This window comes from Colletotrichum paranaense, assembly GCF_030867605.1.
Source record: "Colletotrichum paranaense strain IMI 384185 chromosome Unknown Scaffold_4.1, whole genome shotgun sequence".
Classification (NCBI taxonomy): Eukaryota; Fungi; Ascomycota; class Sordariomycetes; order Glomerellales; family Glomerellaceae; genus Colletotrichum; species Colletotrichum paranaense.
This window is the reverse complement of record NW_026848962.1, coordinates 3,280,881-3,297,966: the sequence shown is the minus strand read 5'-3', so window position 1 is coordinate 3,297,966 and position 17,086 is coordinate 3,280,881. Positions and strand designations below refer to the sequence as shown.

Sequence of the window (17,086 nt, the reverse complement as noted above, 5' to 3'; positions counted from 1 at the left end):
GCACATGGCGGCAAGATCAACTCATTTGCATCCATCTCCCTTTCGGTCCAGATCGCGCAACCATTGCCCATCAACCGCACCTTTGACCTTTCGTAAACGTTGTCATGCCCATTTTAGTTGTCGTAATCCATGCAGCATCGAAAAGAGCCAGACCGTGACGGCTCAGTTGTTGTACCGAAGGGTCTCCTTACCAACATCGTAACCGTCGGGGATCAGGTGAAGCCCACCGTAGGGATCCGTGCCTTCGATCAGCTCTCTGGATGGTATCCACGGACGATCACTCTGGCCATGCGGCAGTGTTTGTGCAGTGTTGTCGCGATCTAGCTTTGCTCGATAAGCCTGCTCCCTCTCCACAATGACCTTGAAGAACTGGGCTATCTCGGCAATGGCTATCTGCTGCGCCTCTGAGCATCCAATCGTGTTACAGAGAGATTGTGAGTCAACAAGCTGCTTAGCGATGACGGAATCAGGCTGGCAGTAAGTACGAATGCGCAAAGATCGTGCGTTGATTTTCATCGCGTGAAGCAGACCAGCGATCTCCATCGGGTTGCCTTGACGGCGACCAAAGAACTGGAACTCGTCAATGTGTAGATGGACGAGATCGAGTTGTGTTTCAAGATCGTAGCGAAATCCCACAACTCTTGGGCGGCCCTTCTGTGTCCATCCATCGGCAATTTTCTTGAGTTTGTCAGGGTTCAGACGACCATGATTCAGCTCATTAGTGATGTAGGCATGCAGTGCGTTGCTGATATGGAACTCGAGCTCGCAGCAAAGAAGACTCTGCTCACGGGGGTCAAGAGAGATCGTGACTCTCTGGACTTTCGCCTCTCTCTCCGTGTCCCTGGGCTTCCGAGTGGTCTTGCTCTCAGTCTGTCAGTTGGTTAGCTAGATAAATCAAGATACGGACGCTGAAGTGCAGGGAGGTTTACCATTTCCTTGGCAATCTTCTTGAGGTAGTCAAGAAGTCCAGGCTTCTTTGGGGATCCGTCCTTTCTCCTGCGGTCGGGAGTGTTGTCAGGTCGCTCAAGCCATCCTTGCTCGCCAATCAGGGTCTTGCCTGCAATTCTCTGTACGGGAAGTTCCTTATAGGCAAAATAGGGCTGTAGAGGAGAGTATATGTCACTTGCGTCCATGACTGGCTGTTTGAGAGCTTCCAGTCTACCCTTGGGCGGGCCACGGCCTTGAACACTCCCTCCGCGACCGCTCGTATCGGGAACGAGCGCCGGAGCATTTGAATCTTTCCAGCCGCTGTACGACTCCAACACATGCTTAATGTGTCGCGGGATGTCGTCTCTGTGAATCCGGAGAGGGCTCGGATGCCCTTCACTCTGAGAGTAGATAGAGGATGACTCTGCTTGGACAGTTCCGGCAGAAGAAGGGCTATCAGGGGTCATGGGCGGACGAACAGAGGGCATGCCGCCAGAATTCTCCACGATGGACCCATACTGACGACTGTCTTGAACGTTGACAGGTTTGGGTGTATGTTGCTGGCGACGTTCGGCCAGGCTCGATGCCAGAGAGCCTTTGGCATTGTGGCCTTTGGGAGGTGAGCTTGGCATCAACTCTGAAAAGGTAGTCGAGTCGCTTTCGTGGCCATCCTCGAGAGGCTTGCGACAGAATTTGGCTTTGTTGGTAGACTTCTGATGGTGAGGGTTTCCATGACCCCGAGGCAAAGATTGGGGTTCGGTGAAAGCTTCAGCGAAGTCCATGTGTCGCTCGGGCGACCTAGGGCGACTGAAGTTGTCCACTCGGCTACGGCGAGATGGCGACTCGCTTGTGCTATTGAACCTTGTTACTTGTCAGCTGCGGTATCAAATCTGGATACCCGGGAGAGAATACTCACACGTCGGTCAATCTGTCCATCTGGTTTTCAGTCAAATTCAGATTGATTTGCACTGACTTGTTCGGCTTGTGCTTCTGAGGCGACGGTGATCGATGCTTCTTGGGCGAAACTGGAATGAAGCTACCCTTGATTGCGGAGGGTACCGCCACTCGACCTTTGCCTCCCGGTATCTCCGAGTCCTGGGTCATGATGGGAAGATCAGTTGATGTCGTTGACGTTGTTTCTCGAGTATGGCGCCGATCGGAGAACCGAGAGCCAACTGAGCGGGATTTTCGTTGACGTTTGGTTTCGATGAGGTTCCCGACCCTTGAGCGGAATGAGTCCTCCCGGAAGTCAGGTCCCGTACGTCGATCGATCGGCAGTAGCAGAGAGCGAGATCTTCGAAGGACAAGTCGAGGAAATGGCCCGACAAGCTCAGGGTCTTCGAATTGGCTCGTCCGAAGTTCCCTGATCCAAGCCTCGATCCGACTGCGATAAGATGAAGGGTCTGAGATGAAGAAAGTCAGTTTTCAGCGCATTGCTGGATATCAAAAAGGAGGAGAGATGGGTGTTGGGAGAAGAGGAAGTGGTTTCACGTGGCAACCTGCCGAAATATGAAGCAAGCGTGTTTGTTTACATACCTCTTTGTGGAAAAATGGCTTCCAGGTCAACTGAATGTGCTGCCAGATCCAAGGCGGGGCGCTGGTCTATTCGATTGGAATACACAACTTAGCTACAATCTGCCCCAGCGGGATGAAGAGGGATGACGATGGCCAACGACGAAAAAGCAAGGACAACCAGGGACGTAGGATTAGCAGCACAATGCTGCTCACTTCAACGGGTCACCTACCTTCAAGATTCAGGGAGGAGTGCCGCCCATCTGAGTCTTGCGATAACGAGACATCATCATTTCTTGGCCCCGACTTATGCTCCATCGAGGATAATGACTGGTTCCTCGCATCGCCAGCTACTTTGCATTAGTTATGTCTTCTCACGCATCTTGCATAACACCTACGTAGAAAGAATTGCTCCAGTGGCTGTGTACCGAGACGCGCCAATGGTTCAAGGAAAGCGGACTCTTCTAGGCTTGAAGATGGTCGCGTCTTGCCTTGCCCTACCCGTAAATCTTCCGCTTGATAGTCGCTGCAGGATGCCCGAGATCCCGGTACGACGCCAATATCTACTTGCGAGCCATTATTTGAGCCCGAGGGAGAACCGTCATGCTCAACATAGGCGTAGAAGGCCGAAAGCGACGGTTGGTGCCGCGCTTGAGCGACGGATATTAGTTCCAAAGATCTCAACTCAGCTTATGAACATTAGAAAACACCTACTAGATCTCATGGCATCCTGCCCTTCAGATGAACTTGGACTTGACGACGTCCTGGAGCAAGAAAGCTTCTCCGATCGATCGCCCGAGTCCATCCCGCTGGAGCGAGACCCCCGTCCGACGTCACGAAGGACGGGTTGTTGCTTTGTGATGGTCAGCTCTCGAGCTTTCCCAAGCATATCTTCCGTGGCAATTTTCCGGCCTCCGTCATGATCGGGAGGGTTACAGATCTTGGATAGAACCGCAAGTTTGGTTGGAACAGTTGGGCCGCGAAGTTGGTCAACTGATGGAGCAAGCCGTAGTTTGTGGGTCTCGATCTCGACGATGGTGACAGGGTGTATCCTTGGTTTGTCTGCTACCAGCCATCGATCATCAGGAACACCACACTCTCCGCCGGCGTGGGAATCCTGCCATTTCCCAAAGTGACGCGCAGGAGACCGAATGGTCTGTGAGTTCGAACGAAAATTTGTTGGCGCTTGCAATCCGTCGCTCTTAGCGGCGACCCCGCATGCTGTGCGCACCACACTCTTGCAACGGGCGCGATCTCGGTCTGACGGGCTCGTGCCGACATCGTCGTCTGCGATACCATCCAGGCCGAACCAATTACTGCTACAGAGAGGATGGTATTTGCAGTCGCGCTTCATGGAGTCGCCATAACCTATGCTCGGTGACCTTTCGACGCCGATGCTCCGCGCATGGGGACTCTGTCTTCGAATATCGGGCTCTGGAGTAATGGTATCAAGCCCGAACCAGTCGTGGCCGCGTTGTGACTTTGGTGTTCTGGTTTGCCTAGGGGAACTAACATCGCTTTGCCTACGAGGAACGGCGTTTGTCTCGTGAGACAGGAGTCGGTTTGCGCGGGATGGTGCAGCAGCATGGTCGACAAAGACCTGCCGATGGTCTAGTCCACCATCAAAGCCAAGTTGAGGCGTGAATGGGCCACGAAACTCCTATTGAGGGTCCATCACTCCCTGCACGGCAGCATCTGCTAGCAATTTCCTGGCCTTGATATCCGCTGTGGGCATCATCTCGTGAGACATCGACAACGGCAGAGGCTGATTGTCGGCTATCAAAGAGAATTTCCTAGCGAAAATGGCATGCGGCGCCACGCAGCCTTCGGGCAGCGGCACAGGCTGTGGATCAGGAGATTCCCGAAAGGAGAGAACGGTCTCTAGTCCAAACATGTTGGTGAACCAACTCAGGCGTTTGCTCCTAGGCGCCGGTCCTCCGCCATCTAAAGACATCAAAGTATCACTTCTCTTTCTAAGCGCACGAAGGAGAGACAGAGACCTTCTGAGGTCTGATCTGTCCACGGGGATATCATCGTCATCTGGACTGATGTTCAAGTCTCTCGTCCCCGTCCCTTGGTGAATTGAAGTAGCCGGGATTACTTCTTCTTCTTTGATAAACCTGCCAGCCCTCTCGGTGCCAAGCTGCCATTGCATTTCATGCAGCTCCTTGGGGTTGGGACTGCGAAAAGCACAGGTGCCACCTTCACGGGTGGAAACGTACATGGTATGGTCAATCATCCAAGCTTTGCGACTGCGTATGCAGCTGGGCTCGTTCGAGCTTACCCTGGCCGATGGGTAATAGTCTGAAAGTCTGGTAGGATATCGATGCGGATGCTGCTGGCGCCACCGCACGAGACTAACTGTGGGCCGTATGGAGGAGGTGATTGTACTCATATGAGGTATATGGGGCAACTCAAGGTTGGACTGCCGTGTTGACGTTAGTGAATATGGATGGCAGTGTATTTGTGCTGCCAGCTTACATGTCGATTGAGATGATCATGCTTCCAGCGTTGGAACTCGGCACCTGAATCATCAGAATATTGGCAGTCAATTTCGATCAACTCGTATAGAACACCACCAGCTAGATCCAAATTTTCGTCTCCGAGATGCTCGCGCAGAACCAGAAACACCTGTCATGGAAGGCGTGAGCTAGGCATCAGTATTGACAGAGTAAAGCGAAGAGTTTCCGACTCACAAGTTGAACACCGTCCCGGTATTGATAGTTCCGGGGTATGTGTGCACAGTATCTTACGAGGACGTTGCGACACTCTGCGCATACCTTAGTAGATATCCAGTAGTCTGTGTTAACCAAAGTCAACCTACTCCCTTCATCATACCCGTTCCGCGACAGAGTGTCCTGAGCAAACTCGTTTCCCATCTTGGCAAGCCTTCGCCGCCATTCCTGATCATCGGCCTGTGCAGCTGTCTGAATAGACTCAACCCAGGCTTGAAGGCTTAACCGATTCCGCATTGTTCTAGGACTCTCTGAGATAGCCAGAGTGATTGGCAGTGGTTTGACGGTTTAGACACGGCGATGTGCGTCTCGTGGCGGGGTATTCGTCAAAGCGGGATGTGGCTTTGTCTACTACTTGCTCTATGCCATGGCGGCAAATAGCTGCGCGTAGGAAGACGTTCTCGTCGTCGTCGTCGTAGCAATCGGCCGTATTATTGGCGCTGCACTAACGTAGATTCTCGGGTCCTTGGCAATCCTTGGGAAAGAAAACAAAAAGGGGCAAGCTATAGAGAAACGAGATGTAAGATCCTCCGTTGCCTTCGCATGTGGGCGAAGACGTGGAAATCAAGTTAACGTAGAGATCCAAGAGAAGGCAAGTATGGTTGCCATCACTAGGCAAGTACGTAAGGTAAGGTAAGGTACCTGGGCAGTCGAGGAAAGTACACATCTTCTCCGAAGTTGGAAGGCGCAAGTATCCCGCCCTCCATCTCCAAGTTATCGGCAATACACTAAGATAGAAGGTTCATACAGGTAGGAAATCATCTGATCCGACCTGGTTATAATGTTTCATGATATCGGGTACTCGTTCTTCATTATTGAGCAAGCTTTTGTCCTCAGTATGGCGGGCCACTCGACCAGCTATGCGACTCTTAAGCCTGACCCCTCAGACTGTACCTTATGCGGTGCTCTCTCAGTATGCCTGTTGCTGGCTAAACCAAACATTGCTCTCTTTGAGCCATAGTGCCTTCACTTGAAGCAAGTGAGAAAATCTTTCTCGGCCAAACCATCGATCAGCCTGAGGTATGAGATCCAGCGGGCATGATGATGCTGATCGTTTGGGAGGGGGTTTACATGTCTTGAGGTCGCTAGATGTAGATACGTGATGTCGATCCTATTTAAGAAACCCTTGTAGGTTGCCTATCCGATATTGACTTTTCAAGGCTTCCATGAGGCAACCTCGAATTGGATACCGATATGACACCTGGGACGTTGAGCATGGAGACGGCATATCGCGAAGTTGGGTTTTGCAAGATAGTCTCGCACAGGCAGTACTTCATTCGTCCGAGTCTCAATGCCGACATGAAATACTGCTATAGGGGCAATACGTTGTCTGAACTTCTAGGCTCGGGAGGGCATGCTGATTGCAGAGCAGGCGTCTAGGCTTAGCCTCGTACTAGGTTGATCCCGTCTCGGAACAGATGGCCAGCGCGTGGAGCATGTAGAACCACCATCCATGGTGCGATGCAGGATCTGCAACGCTCTCGTGTCCACACATGTTTTCATGACTTGGGGTTCCGTTTGGTGAGTCGACATATGCGTGATGGTAGGAGGCGATGCGGAAGGACTCATTCTGGAGATTTGATGGTGCCTACTTAGGCAGGGGCTTTTTCGGACAGCTTCCGTCCAAATTTTGTACCCTACGTGACTGTGGGGCTCCAACATGAATATTCTTGTCATTTCAAGCTTTAGCTCGTGACGAGAAAGTAGGGTAAGGTAATGTAACTCGTTGTAAATTCGATGCGCATCGCATGCGCTCTCTTGACTGAGGAGCCTGGTAGGTAGTCCGTAAGGCACAGAGCTGTGCACTTACCTCAATACCAACCAACTCACCATCGTGACGCCTTCCAACCGGATGCATCAGCCGCAGTCACGTGTTTTCGTACAACACCTTGCATTACATACCACGATAAAACGATGTCACTTGATTTGTAGAGTGCGGTGGAGTTCAGCGGACACGCGGAGCTAGGTACCTACCTAAGGAAGGTTGAAGCAACTCCAAAGGTACCCTGTCGTTCATTCCTTCTTCGTTCCACAGCCTACTTCATCGCAATTGACATTTCGGTTCGGTCGGTGCCAGCGGCAAGTGCCCTCGGGGTGCAGCTGCACCGTCTTTTCCCCGCACTTTGCCTTCTCCAACTTCCGAGGACCCCAAGTCTCAAGATAGCCATCCTTGGAGGGAGCCAGACTATGATTGGGTTTGGTTGGGCAGGTGGGGTCGCGAGCTAAGCTTAGCTGTCCCGAAACATGTACCGACCACCTTCCAGATGCCGTCTCCAACTGCCTTTTTGACCCTTAATCGTGGGAGTTGCTGAGGAAAAGGTACAACGACCAAAGGAGCCAATCTGGAGCGACCCACAGCCAACTTGCCGACTTGACTACCCGAGTCCTTTTTGTCAAGTCTGAACTCCCCTAAGCAGGGGTGCCCAACCGGCCAAATCAGTAAGTGGAAGCTTCACTCAGCGGCGACAGCGCCTCACTCAGCAAAGCCTCCCGGTTCCCCTCGGAAGTGTCTCCATGACGTGCCTGCCACGCCTACGGGTCAAGCATGCAGGCCTGTACGGATAGCATGGCCGTCCTATTCCCATAACCCATGATTGGCTAGACTCGAGGCCCTTTGGATGGGCAGCTTGAGGCGCACATGGCCACATCCGTGACTCTGGGTGCTAAAAGCCACCCAGGTGGCACCTCAGTGTGGGGATTTGGAGTTCCCGGCCTACGTTGCCGTCCCCAGTCTGCTTCCCGATGTCGATGCCGGCCTCTTGGTCCCCTTCGGATCGGTCTCACTGTTCAGTGGTCCACGGATAACTCCCCGCCGTCTATTCCATCCATGCCCCGATTGACATCTCTCCGTCAGTCGGTCTTCCACTTTATATAAAGCCAACGCGCCGCCTTCTCCCCTTACCCCAAAGACTCTTTCCTACTCGACACCATCCTTCTCTGACTTCTGGGCGCAACGCTCCCCTCTATTGACCGAACTTTGGAAGCCCCGCAAGCTGTTCACCCGCTCTCATAGACTTGCTTTGACCAATTCGATTCGACCAAAGCTTACACTTCCTATCTGTACGATGGAGACGCAACCTGATCGCCAGTCAGGCACCTACTATGATATTGGTGAGTCCCTGCTGCCTGGATTCGCGTTGAGCTATACGCTAACATATCTTCCCAAAGTCATTGTAGGTGCTGGGCCTGTGGGCCTGATGCTGTCAACTATTCTAGCCAGATGGGGATACAGAATCAAGCACATTGACAACCGAGCCGAACCCACACCAACTGGAAGAGCTGACGGCATTCAACCACGTTCTCTCGACCTTCTTCGTAACATGGGCCTCAAGTCTGCCATCATGGCCCACAAGCCTGCTAGAGTCTACGAGGTCGCTTTTTGGGACCCGCCCAAGTCAGGCAACGGAATCGCCAGAACGGGAACTTGGGCGAGTTGCCCGGAGTTTATCGATGCCAGATACCCCTTCACGACTCTTTTGCACCAAGGCCATATCGAGCGCGTTTTCCTGGGCGACCTGGAGAAGAACGGCGTGCAGGTTCAGAGGCCCTGGACCATTACGGGATTCTCATCCAACGAGGCCGAAAACCCTGAGTACCCTGTCGAGGTTAAACTTGAGCATGTCGATGGGACCGCCCAGGAAACGTTGCGTGCCAAATATCTCTTTGGCGGCGAGGGTGCTCGTTCCTTCATCAGGAATCAATTACAGATTGGCATTAAGCACAAGGATCCAATTTCTTACGTATGGGGTGTCATGGATGGCGTTGTTAAGACCGACTTTCCCGATATCAAGGTAAGCAGACGTGCCGAGGTTGATTCTGTTGTTTACCATATTGATTTTGGAATAGATGAAATGCACAATCCACAGTAAGCACGGTTCCATCATGGTCATTCCCCGAGAGGACAACATGGTCCGTCTATACATTCAAATTGCATCCTCGACGGACCCAGACTTCGACCCACGCAAGACGGCAACCGAGCAAGAAGTGCAGGAATCGGCTCAGCGGATTCTTCAGCCGTATTCCATCGAGTGGGAGAGAACGGAGTGGTATTCAGTGTACCCTATCGGGCAAGGAATTTCGGACCGCTACACTCTGGATCAGCGGGTGTTCCTTGGAGGCGATGCTTGCCACACCCACAGCGTATGTGATACACACAATATTGGAAACAAGCTTCTTTACTGACTAGAGCATCAGCCCAAAGCCGGCCAGGGCATGAACACTGCGTTCCTTGACGCCCAAAACCTGGCCTGGAAGATCCATGCTGTCGAGGCTGGGTTCGCACAGCGCGATATTCTCAAGACTTATGAGACTGAGAGAAGGGACGTGGCGGAGACGCTGCTCGACTTCGACAACAGGTACGCCAAGTTGTTCTCTCAACGACCCGATGCCGCGAGCGAAGCTCAGGCGGCTACCGAGAATGCCGGCAAGGAGCAGTCCGAGAACGCTTTCATCAAGACTTTCAAGGAGTCTTGCGAGTTCACGAGCGGTTATGGTGTAGCCTACAAGCCAAATGTGTTGAACTGGTCCGAGTCGCACCGGGCCAAATCATCCTTGATCCACCCCGAGGGTACGAAGCTCCGGACTGGCCGTCTGTTCATGAACGCCGATGTTACGAGGGTTGTCGATGCCAATGTTGTCCACCTGGAGCAAGAAATACCGCTCAACGGTTCCTTCCGCATCTTCGTCTTTGCTGGAAAGCCTTCAATCACTCGCAAGGCCCTTGGAGATTTCGCTAGTCATCTCAACAACAAGCGTTCATTCTACGCCGCCTATGTGAGAGAAGACGTGGACAGTGTGTCACATCACGAGCAGCACAACCCTCACAGCAAGTTCTTCTCATTCTGTACCATCTTTTCAGCAAAGAGAAGCAGTATCGAGATTTCGCGCGATGTCCCAGAGGTACTGGGGCGGTACCGCGATCACGTATACGCCGATGACAGGTGGGACCGCCACGTACCGAACGCCAAGGCTGCTGCGCACGCCAAGTTGGGACTTGATGAGGAAAAGGGTGGCGTTGTTGTTGTGCGTCCTGATGGTTACGTTGGTATGGTTGCGAAACTAGTGGAAGGCAGCGGCACTGTCGATGCATTGAACGAGTACTTTGGCACATTCTGCACCAAGAAGCTCGGGGAGACGCTAGCCCAGCTGTAATGTACCTGAGTAAGGTAGAGCAAGAGTGTGCGACGGTGACTCAGGAGAGATTTTCCGAGAAGTTGGTGTACAAGTACTGAGTTGGGTTACTACTTCTGGCGTACTGGAGCGAAACATGAGAATTTATGCAAGAGAGGGGAGGTTATTCCCGATTTCACCTTTCAGGATGAATAGACATCATAGCACCGCCTGCAAATTATTTGATCAACCAGGAAAAAATGCATGCCACCCCTCCATCGATTATAGAGTGCAAACCACCTGTGCGGAATCAACCACTTCACGAAGGTCGAGATTCAGCGGATGCCGTTGGATATAAGTAGAATCGGCTTGAGACGGAAAAGAAGGGGACTGAGACGCTTGAGGAACCCAGGGACCTTATCTACGAAAGCTGCCTGAAGGCAAGCCGCAGCCCATTTGCGATGAGAGTACTTGGGTACCTTGTTGATCAACAAAATATCGTGTCAATTTTTGAAGCTGTTTCGCTCCTTCCGCTCCTTGAAGCGCCGGGTGTGCACCTCTTGAGCTAGTGGGGCGGGCTATAGAGCTGCCAGAAGAATGAAGCTACCTTAATTGCTTAGGTAGGTCGCAAGGAAGGTACCCTAGGTACATGATCTACGTATAGTACCTTAGGTAAACACCATCTGCATCGCAACTTCCATTCTCAAATCCAATCTCCACCGTGTCTGCCGTCTGCACCTTCCGTCCTCTAACGTGCAACTCTTTGAGGCGCGCATGCCTTTTCGACCTCTTGTTGCTACCTGCATTGAGCATCTTTCTCAAGGAACAGCGGTGCACCTTCTTCTTCTTCCACAACAACAAAAGCGCGTCGCCTTTTGAGCCCCCCGACTCCTCCCAGATCCCCCACCTGCAACCGATTTCAACCTTCCATCACGACCGATTTCTAGCATCGCGACACAACCCGCCTGCCGATCCAGCCAAGCGCCTTCGCACCAATTCTTGATTGCGCAGCTTCAGAAGCACAGTAAACACCCCGGAATTCAATTTTTTCGCTTTGTCGCACCTTTCATATTCGCCTGCTTCCTTTCGCGCCGGGTCAAAGTTGACCTTCACGATGCTTTCTACTTCATCTTCAAGCCTCGCACCTTCTAAGCTAACCAACATGGCTTCAGACCGACAGCAGATACCGAGTCACCGAGGACTCCTCCCGAACCCTCAAAAAGTAGCCGACTTTTTCGATCCTCTCAGACATCGTCGAGAAAACCCCCCCGAGATCGAGAAGCCTAGAACTTACAGACCCAGTCCTATCCAAACGGCCCTCGTCAATTCCCTCGCCAACCCAGGCCTCAATCACCACGGTCCCCTCTTCGGTACTAATGCTACTCAGCAACTGACCGCCTATCCTCAAGCTACCAACAACCCTCACACCTTCCACACCCAAGTTCCATTTGCGCATTCGCCGATTGCTCAAACTGAGCACCAGAAGGCCCAGAAAGCGCAGCATCTGACAGACGCCACGCTTAAGAAGGCCGGGGAGTCTTCTGGCTCAGTCAACACTGTTCACTCGCCTCACAGAGATCGAGAGCCCTTGCGTGGGATTTTGAAGAAAGGACCTGCCCTTTTCACGCGATCGTCGGGACCCACCAGCTCTTCTCTCTTCACACCGGCTGCAGCGAAGGTCAAGAGGTTGCGATTCCGTGCTCAAGCGCGCAGCGCAGGACTGGGCCCCTCAAAGAACCGGAAGTGCAATAGGTTCCCTGCGGAGGATCCCTTCATCCGTCAGCCCCCTATCAAAGCGACACCCTTCCCAAAATCTCAACAGTCCGCATATCTCAGACCGGCAACTACTCTATGGAGACCTGCGCCGAAGGCTTTTGATTTCAGCGCGACTCTTCGGCACCAACCTACTCTACACAAGCCATCCCCAGCTTCTCACGTCGCTGCCTATCGAGCACGCCGCCGTAGATTGAAGGACCTCGTTATCCAGCGAGAGGGAAGAATCGATCTTTTTGGCCCGAAAGGTCCGATTCTCAAGCCAGCCCAAAGAATACAGGGCTTTCATACTACTATCGGAAGCGTCTCCACGAGAAAGTGCTCCCAACCATCTTCGAGCTTTCATCTCTGCAACTCTAACTCAGAAGCCGAGTCGGAGTCTGAGGATACTGAGTCCAGCTTGGAACCCGCTTCGGAATCCAGCTCGCCATCTGTGGTACACCCGGGTGCTTGGTTCTTCAGCCCAGGCCAACGAACAACAATCATCACTCCCAACGAATCGACGCTCATAGAAGTGAACGACGGTTCAGCAACTCGAAGAATTTTTGTACGGGGGTCGTGCCAGAAGACGATCACAGTTCAATCTATCAAACAGGAATCACGGGCTCTGAACCAAGGCTCACCCAACACGACCCCGACACGAAAGCGACCAGCTGAGGACTCAGAGTTCGACCTCATTCTGGCGAATGCGACGGATGGGAAGGAGCCTCTGCAGGAGCCGCTCGCGAACGCTCGAGGCGCTGCCGTTCTGGACTCAAACGAAGAAGACGTACGTTGTCTGGTAATCTTACATCAGGGCAGGTGCTAATCGTGTGTGATAGAGACCTCGAGCTTATACGAATTGGCTCACCAATATCATGACATCAGTCCGTGGCACGGTCACAAAAGTCTCCAACAGCATTGTTGGCTACGGTTAGCTTGCTTCAAGAAGATAATCACGAGCCCATTCTAATTCAGTCACAGTGTACCCCCGCAATAATCACCTCATCGCTGTAGAGCGGCTCTCCCGTGGTCAGCAGAATGGCAACACTGGCACGAAGCGCATCAGGTTGGAGGTTGTCGATGATTTTGCCGATGAGAGCTTCACTCCAAATGCGGAACCATCCAAAATCAACCTCGTTTGGGTAGATGAATCGACGCGAATCGCTTACTGGCATCACATAGCCCCTCTTGTCCGCACCTTGAGGAGTATCTGCCATCGAATCGAAAAGAGGCGATCGCAATCTAGGGAAGGGTCCCCTATCACTCGACTTGACGACCAAACCCAGGAGCAGCAGATCTACGTCCTAGGTCCATACCTTGATACTTTCCGACAGACTGCTTGGATAGTTGAGAGTGTCTACTCTCATACGTTCCTGGCAGGTTTGAAGACGAACTTCAAGGTCCCCCAGTCGGTCATGGACTACACTTTCAGCCCTGAAGAAAACTTTGCCATTACCGTGGCTCAGCGCTTATTCGAGCATTTCCCTGAAGAATGCAATCCTGTGCTGGTTGAGGCTGGCGTCTCACGCCGCATTATCAAAGGACTCAGCGCTGACTTAGCCGCTCTGGCTAGTCGAAAGCCAATGCCTGGACTCGTTCAACGGGCTGGTATAGTTGGCAAGGTCATGAATTTTTTTCGAGGGCGTGAGAGCTTCGGTATCGAGGTATCCGAGGACCCGATCTCGAGGATCGACATCGCAATGCCCGGTAGCTTTCCAGATTTCCAAACCAACAACGAAGTTTTGGATGAGGCGGAACCTTCCATCAAGGCCCCAGATGAACGACAGATCCTGCCCGCCCAGGAAATCATAAAACCAGGAAGTTACTACCCTCCTGCAAGAACTACGGAAGCGTACACGTTCGTCAAAGACCAATTGGCCGACATCGCATCCCAACGCAGAGCTACGTACAAGAATGCACCCCGAGGCATTATATCAGACGACTTGGCCTGCAACCCAAGCCCCATCTCTGTCCTCAAAAGAGACAACCATTCACCTGCTTCACTGAAGCGACTCCAGAAGTCGAGAGGCCTCAAAAGGGTGCATTTCTCACCATCCGCGAAGCAATCTACCCCTTCATCGGCGAAATCAAGGGGCTTCCTCAGCCGAATTTTCGGCTCTCCTACCGTTTCCGGATCACCACTGGGACGACACGTTGTTGATGCCAGCCATCTGAGCGATTCTCAGGTTGACGGCTCGTCAGACGACCCTTACACTGCGATGCAGAATCGATACTCAGACGCCACTCCAAAATCTGACGATGTATCAGAAGAGAGCGATAGCGAGAAAATCGCGGCTCGCTGTCACCCCCAATTGCTGGAGCATCTCAACAAATCCTTGAATGGCCTTGAAGCTAAGGGATTCTTCGCCAAGGATGAACCGCAAGACTTGCCGTCCAGCCCATCCAGCCTACTTACACCTCCGACCCTGGCAGGTCTAACCATCTCGGATGACAAAGAAGAGGAGCTTGAAGATCTGTCTCTCGCCCTGCAGCTATTGCTTGATGTCGACGAGGCACGCCGAAGAGAAGAAGAGGAGAAGAAAGCTAGACAGGCAAGAGAGGAGAGATTGTTGAAGACGGGTGGACTTCGCGCTCCTCAGAGACCTTTAGTCACCTCATTACCGGCTGAATGGGTTGAGAAGGTGCAAGCCACGATGCAAGCCAATCCCTCGCTGACACTCGCGACGACGGCTGAAAGCGTTCCCCTCAAGAAGCACGACTTCGCCATGGTAGTTCCACCAACTGTGTGGCTCAACGACGAGATTGTCAATGGCGCATTGCAATGGCTGGATCGATACGTCAATGTGGCTGCAGGCGCCGTAGACGTGAAGGCACCGAACAGAGTGTGCGTCGCCATGGGATCATTTTTCTACAAAAGACTGGAGGAGAATGGTGTTCAAAACACCGAACGAGCACTTCGCCGTTACGGAATCAACAAGAACAACTTTCTCAATCTGGAGACGATTCTCATGCCGATCTGTAAGAACAACCATTGGACATTGCTCGTCATCCGGCCCAAGAAGCGAACCGTATCGCATATGGATTCCTTCAACCCTGCGGGCTCATCCACGCATACTACTAGAGCCTTGAACTGGGTCCAGGCCTTCCTGGGCGGCGACTATAAGGCTAGCGAATGGAAAGTAGTCATTCATGAGGCTCCTATTCAAACCAATGGGTACGACTGTGGTGTCTTTACTATCACCAACGGAATGTGTCTTGCGCTTGGCCTCAATGCTATCGACGCCTACTCGGGCGAGGATTTACCAGAACAACGCCTGAGAATCGCTGGTATGCTTCTCAATAAAGGCTTCAGCGGCGAATTCGACCTCGCCGATCTATAAAACACCAATACACACCTTCCAAGCTTGCAGTACCTTTGGTGGACCCGAGGGCCCCAACGGACTTTAGGACCATCAAAGAATCATACTGTTGAGCAAAGCCGAAGCAGGATGATGGATGGATGAGCATTGGCCTTTGGCTGGACACTCAAGCTAGGCTACTTTTCTATTGACATTACTATTTTCATTCGTGAGAGGGATGTGTGGTTTTCGGGTGGCTAGGCGTTGTCTAAAGATATTGGGAGTTTCGGATGGATACCACAGAAAAGCCAGGTGGATAGGCTTGTTGGAATTCTTTGTACAAGTGTTTGTTTGAATGTATGTCGGAACACCACCGTTTGTGCCTGACATCTCGGAAAGATAGATGGAAAGAGCACCCGTTTCAAGTTTGCACGAGACCTGATCACGAGAAAAGAGCAAACTAATACTGCGCTGTCCAGTGAAACTATGAATCCCTTCGCAGGCGCCCTGCGACGAGTTCATCCGCATCAACGACATGTGTAAGCCTCCGTCCCCTTGACTTGGCCGAAGTGCCTAGCCGGCTGGACTTTGCTTCAACCAAAATTTCAATCATCACATGGGTGTTCAAGATCGGGTCCAGGCAACTATGCGTTGCCGAAGGCGATGTGATGGATATCGTGACAGCTCGTTAGATGCAGTCCCACTCCATGGGACCACACAAAACCACACGCTTACTGTGTACCTACCTGCCTGTCTGCCTGCCTGAATCATTTCTGTCTCGTCAAAGTGACTGCCACCCCCAATGGCTCGGGTCCGGTGCCGGCCGCGTACAAGAACAGCCTGTAGAGACTGTACGGATACACGACGTCCTCAAGCCATGGGCCCCTCCTCCTCCTTGCCGGTCTCTTGCCGGTTCCTTGCCGACATTGAACCACGCTATACCACTGCGGCAAGCTTCAAATCCATGACTGATCAAGAGCCAAGCAAGATGTCTACTTACAAGCCTGCGGGGGGGCCGATTTTCCGATGGAGGCAAACCCTCCCCCCCCCCCCCCCCGCGGTAGGCAGACCGGGCCAAAAAGTTGAACAAGTCCAAGTTTCAGGTGCGGGACGCCGGCGAGAATCCCTTCCGCGCCGGACTTGTGGGATGCTTGGTTTCCTTGGCTTTTCTCTGATCCAAGGTGTCATGAACTCATGGTTGGGGCATATCGTATCCCAATTCTACTCTTCTTCCACTCCCCCCCCCCCTCTTGGGCTGGATGGGCCCCCATCGCCGCCCGCCGCCGCAAGCTCACATGTCACGAGTAGTGTAGACTGCATTTTTACAAAACATTAACGTAACAGCATACAGTCGAGCACGTAGCGTAGCGGGGATGCAAAGGCCGGGAGTGTGAACGAGGTTCTCCCAGAGAAGCCACTGGTATGGGGACCAGGGGAGCCTTTCCCACTTCGACGCGTTGTCGTTGGGGGCTCGACGGACTCTCTTCTCTTTTTTTTTCTGGTCCTTGGAAGGGGCAAAGGTGTTTCCGGCGGTCAAACGCATGTGTGTTCCACGCTACCAAGGGTTATGGAGTGAGGCCAAGAGGCGGGCTGACAGCATTGGCACCAGAAGAATTCTCGTTGAGGGAAAAGAGAGAGAGACGGGGGAGAAATTGACGAGCGCCACCACCAAACTCCCACGACTCCGTAAAACGCCAGGGTCCAGCTCCCACGATCGACCCAGGGGTTTTGAGCTGTCCCGTCGATTTG

The 17,086-nt window shown here is 52.6% G+C and overlaps 4 protein-coding genes across 4 annotated transcripts; 2 read left to right on the top strand and 2 right to left on the bottom strand.

Moving 5' to 3' along the window:
• Nucleotides 1–162: 162 nt before the first annotated feature.
• Nucleotides 163–5,411, bottom strand: CPAR01_06101 (uncharacterized protein; the record flags this gene model as incomplete). The annotated part of the gene is made up of 11 exons (XM_060490375.1): nucleotides 163–870; nucleotides 930–1,788; nucleotides 1,844–2,330; nucleotides 2,464–2,529; nucleotides 2,838–3,089; nucleotides 3,154–4,039; nucleotides 4,118–4,619; nucleotides 4,724–4,800; nucleotides 4,921–5,070; nucleotides 5,136–5,209; nucleotides 5,264–5,411. The coding sequence occupies 11 exons, from the start codon at nucleotides 5,409–5,411 to the stop codon at nucleotides 163–165; spliced, it is 4,209 nt and encodes a 1,402-aa protein (XP_060351841.1).
• Nucleotides 5,412–8,239: 2,828 nt separating this feature from the next.
• CPAR01_06100 (FAD binding domain-containing protein) lies at nucleotides 8,240–10,325 on the top strand (the record flags this gene model as incomplete). The annotated part of the gene is made up of 3 exons (XM_060490374.1): nucleotides 8,240–8,965; nucleotides 9,021–9,314; nucleotides 9,369–10,325. 3 exons carry the CDS (start codon nucleotides 8,240–8,242, stop codon nucleotides 10,323–10,325), a joined length of 1,977 nt encoding a protein of 658 aa, XP_060351840.1.
• A 1,072-nt stretch (nucleotides 10,326–11,397) lies between these two features.
• CPAR01_06099 (Ulp1 protease family protein) lies at nucleotides 11,398–15,379 on the top strand (the record flags this gene model as incomplete). The annotated part of the gene is made up of 3 exons (XM_060490373.1): nucleotides 11,398–12,825; nucleotides 12,878–12,968; nucleotides 13,020–15,379. The coding sequence occupies 3 exons, from the start codon at nucleotides 11,398–11,400 to the stop codon at nucleotides 15,377–15,379; spliced, it is 3,879 nt and encodes a 1,292-aa protein (XP_060351839.1).
• Nucleotides 15,380–15,529: 150 nt separating this feature from the next.
• On the bottom strand, nucleotides 15,530–15,727 carry CPAR01_06098 (uncharacterized protein; the record flags this gene model as incomplete). The annotated part of the gene is made up of 1 exon (XM_060490372.1): nucleotides 15,530–15,727. The coding sequence occupies one exon, from the start codon at nucleotides 15,725–15,727 to the stop codon at nucleotides 15,530–15,532; it is 198 nt and encodes a 65-aa protein (XP_060351838.1).
• Nucleotides 15,728–17,086: the final 1,359 nt, after the last annotated feature.